This window comes from Tetrahymena thermophila (genome assembly GCF_000189635.1).
Source record: "Tetrahymena thermophila SB210 genomic scaffold scf_8254676, whole genome shotgun sequence".
NCBI classification, from domain to species: domain Eukaryota; phylum Ciliophora; class Oligohymenophorea; order Hymenostomatida; family Tetrahymenidae; genus Tetrahymena; species Tetrahymena thermophila.
Genome location: NW_002476442.1, coordinates 57,759 through 61,324, shown reverse-complemented (window position 1 = coordinate 61,324; position 3,566 = coordinate 57,759). Strand labels below are relative to the sequence as shown.

General features: G+C 18.8%; 1 protein-coding gene across 1 annotated transcript in view; it reads right to left on the bottom strand. All coding sequences in view use genetic code 6, as the record gives it.

Moving 5' to 3' along the window:
* Window positions 1-1,850: 1,850 nt before the first annotated feature.
* TTHERM_01190450 (transmembrane protein, putative) overlaps window positions 1,851-3,566 on the bottom strand; it is a gene marked incomplete at both ends in the record, with an annotated part of 6,237 nt that continues 4,521 nt past the window's right edge. Inside the window, 5 exons of the mRNA XM_001013510.2 lie at window positions 1,851-1,962; window positions 2,290-2,379; window positions 2,688-2,777; window positions 3,082-3,171; window positions 3,431-3,520. Coding sequence (XP_001013510.2) covers window positions 1,851-1,962; window positions 2,290-2,379; window positions 2,688-2,777; window positions 3,082-3,171; window positions 3,431-3,520 — 472 coding nt within the window. The remainder of the gene's footprint in view (window positions 1,963-2,289; window positions 2,380-2,687; window positions 2,778-3,081; window positions 3,172-3,430; window positions 3,521-3,566) is intronic.

Here is a 3,566-nt window from a genome sequence, read left to right as displayed (position 1 = left end):
TAAATAATTTTTACTTTAATAAAAATCATTAAGTAATAATGATAATTTCTATAATAAAAATTATTTATTTTAATAAATTGAAAGTTAAATATTTAAAAAATATAAATAAATATTAAAAATAATATTAATGAATAAAATATGCTAGTGATCAATAAGGAGAATCTAATGAGATGAAAGTGAAGAGTTGATAAACTTTTTTTATTAATAAATATAAATTTGTATGATATTAATAAAAAAATAAATAATTACTTCTTCTAATTCTTAATATTTTTTAATATATTATATCATTTATTTATTTTTTCAAAAATATTGAATAGCAAATTATGGATTTTAATTAATTATAAATGGATAAAAAGAACCAACAAAATATAATAATTAATTAATTAATTATCAAATATTAATTTACAAATTTGGTTTTATGAAGAAATATCACAGAAAAATTAATTTAACATTCATTATTTAATCTTAATATTTGTATTTAAAACAAAAAATTAAAAATATAGTAGGAAACAGAGATGAACACTTAGTCAAATTTTAGTAATTAATTAATTAATGTTCTAAAATTTAATATTATTGAAAATATATTTAAATACAATAAGCACATAATTACTTTGTATGTATATAATAATATATATAGCCCATCCATAAAAAGTAATAAATCTATCTATATTTTAAATTAAATTATATAATTACAAAATTATAAAATAATGCATATTATGTCATACTATTCAAATATATTTATATTTATTCTTCTTTTTTTCACAACTTTATGATCATTTAATTTTAACTTTTAAGACAACTAATCTATTTGATTTATGACACTTTGCTCTCAATTATTATAAACTATTGATTTAGTTGCTCCTTTTAATATAAATTAGTGTAAATAACTTAAAAAAATAATTACAATAAAGTTTTTAAATAAAATAATATTTTTAAGCCAATAAATAAATAAGACAGAACAAAAAAAACAAAAAGAAATCAAATATAAAGCTAATAAATAAATAAATTAAAAGAATTAGTTAGCTAAATTATTTTAAATTCAAATTTTTATATTAAAAAAATCTCAATCAACAAGTAAACTGTTTATACCAAAGATAAAGTGTCAAATTTGAGAGATTAGTGCACTTTCCTAAACCAGAACCTAAGCTTGACGCACCTTCGTTATCAATTTAATTTTTACTTTTTAAATTTTGAAGACAAAATATTGTTAATTTGTTAGCTTGAAGGAAAAAATTAAGAAAAAATATTAAATAATAAGTAATGAATTAAATAATTAATTAAATTTAAAGTTGAAAATAAATAATGAATTAAATTAACAAATAAAAAACAAACAAAAAAAACACAAGCAGAATAAAAAAGAAAAAGAAATCAAATATAAAGCTAATAAATAAATAAATTAAAAGAAGTTAGCTAGCTAAATTGTTTAAAATTCCTTTTTAAATTTAAAAAATCGCAATCAACAAGTAAATTGTTTATACTTAAGATCAAGTGTCAAATTTGAGAGATTAGTACACTTTCCTAAACCAGAACATAAGCCTGATGCACCTTCACCACCAATTCTATTCCAACTTTTTAAATTTTGAAGACAAAATATTGTTAATTAGTTAGTTCAAAGGAAAAAATTAAGAAAAAATATAAAATAATAAGTAATGAATTAAATAATTAATTCAAGTTAAAGTTGAAAATAAAAAATGAATTAAATTAACAAATAAAAAGCAAACGAAAAAAACACAAGCAGAATAAAAAAGAAAAATAAATCAAATACAAAGATAATAAATAAATAAATAAATTAAAAGAAGTTAGCTAGCTAAATTGTTTTAAATTCATTTTTATATTAAAAAAAATCGCAATCAATAAGTAAACTGTTTATACTAAAGATTAAGTGTCAAATTTGAGAGATTAGTACACTTTCCTAAACCAGAACCTAAGCCTGATGCACCTTCGTCACCAATTTAATTATCCCTTTTTAAATTTTGAAGACAATATATTGTTAATTAGTTAGTTCGAAGGAAAAAATTAAGAAAAAATATAAAATAATAAGTAATGAATTAAATAATTAATTAAAGTTAAAATTGAGTATAAATAAATGAATTAAATTAACAAATAAAAAGCAAACGAAAAAAACACAAGCAGAATAAAAAAGAAAAAGAAATCAATTATAAAGCTAATAAATAAATAAATAAATAAATAAATAAATAAATAAATAAATTAAAAGAGTTAACTAGCTAAATTGTTTTAAATTCATTTTTATATTAAAAAAATCGCAATTAACAAGTAAATTGTTTATACCAAAGATCAAGTGTCAAATTTGAGAGATTAGTGCACTTTCCTAAACCAGAACCTAAGCTTGATGCACCTTCGTTATCAAAATAATTTTGCCTTTTTAAATTTTGAAGACAAAATATTGTTAATTTGTTAGCTTGAAGGAAAAAATAAAGAAAAAATATAAAATAATAAGTAATTAATTAAATAATTAATTCAAGTTAAAGTTGAAAATAAAAAAAATGAATTAAATTAACAAATAAAAAACAAAGGAAAAAAACATAAGCAGAATAAAAAAGAAAAAGAAATCAATTATAAAGCTAATAAATAAATAAATAAATAAATTAAAAGAGTTAACTAGCTAAATTGTTTTAAATTCATTTTTATTTTAAAAAAATCTCAATCAACAAGTAAACTGTTTATACCAAAGATAAAGTGCCAAATTTGAGAGATTAGTGCATTTTCCTAAACCAGAACCTAAGCCTAATACACCTTCGACACCAATTTAATTAAGCCTTTTTAAATTTTGAAGACAATATATTGTTAATTAGTTAGTTCAAAGGAAAAAATTAAGAAAAATATAAAATAATAAGTAATGAATTAAATAATTAATTCAAGTTAAAGTATAAAATAAAAAAATGAATAAAATTAACAAATAAAAAACAAAAGAAAAAAACTCAAGCAGTATAAAAATGAAAAATAAATCAAATATAAAGCTAATAAATAAATAAATAAATTAAAAGAAGTTAGCTAGCTAAATTGTTTTAAATTCATTTTTATATTAAAAAAAATCGCAATCAATAAGTAAACTGTTTATACTAAAGATAAAGTGTCAAATTTGAGAGATTAGTACACTTTCCTAAACCAGAACCTAAGCCTGATGCACCTTCGTCACCAATTTAATTATGCCTTTTTAAATTTTGAAAACAATATATTGTTAATTAGTTAGTTCGAAGGAAAAAATTAAGAAAAAATATAAAATCAATAAATGAATTAAATTAACAAATAAAAAGCAAAGGAAAAAAACACAAGCAGAATAAAAAAGAAAAATAAATCAAATACAAAGCTAATAAATAAATAAATAAATTAAAAGAAGTTAGCTAGCTAAATTGTTTAAAATTCCTTTTTAAATTTAAAAAATCGCAATCAACAAGTAAATTGTTTATACCCAAGATTAAGTGTCAAATTTGAGAGATTAGTACACTTTCCTAAACCAGAACCTAAGCCTGATGCACCTTCACCACCAATTAAATTACGCCTTTTTAAATTTTGAAGACAAAATAGAGAATTTACAATCGGGGGTT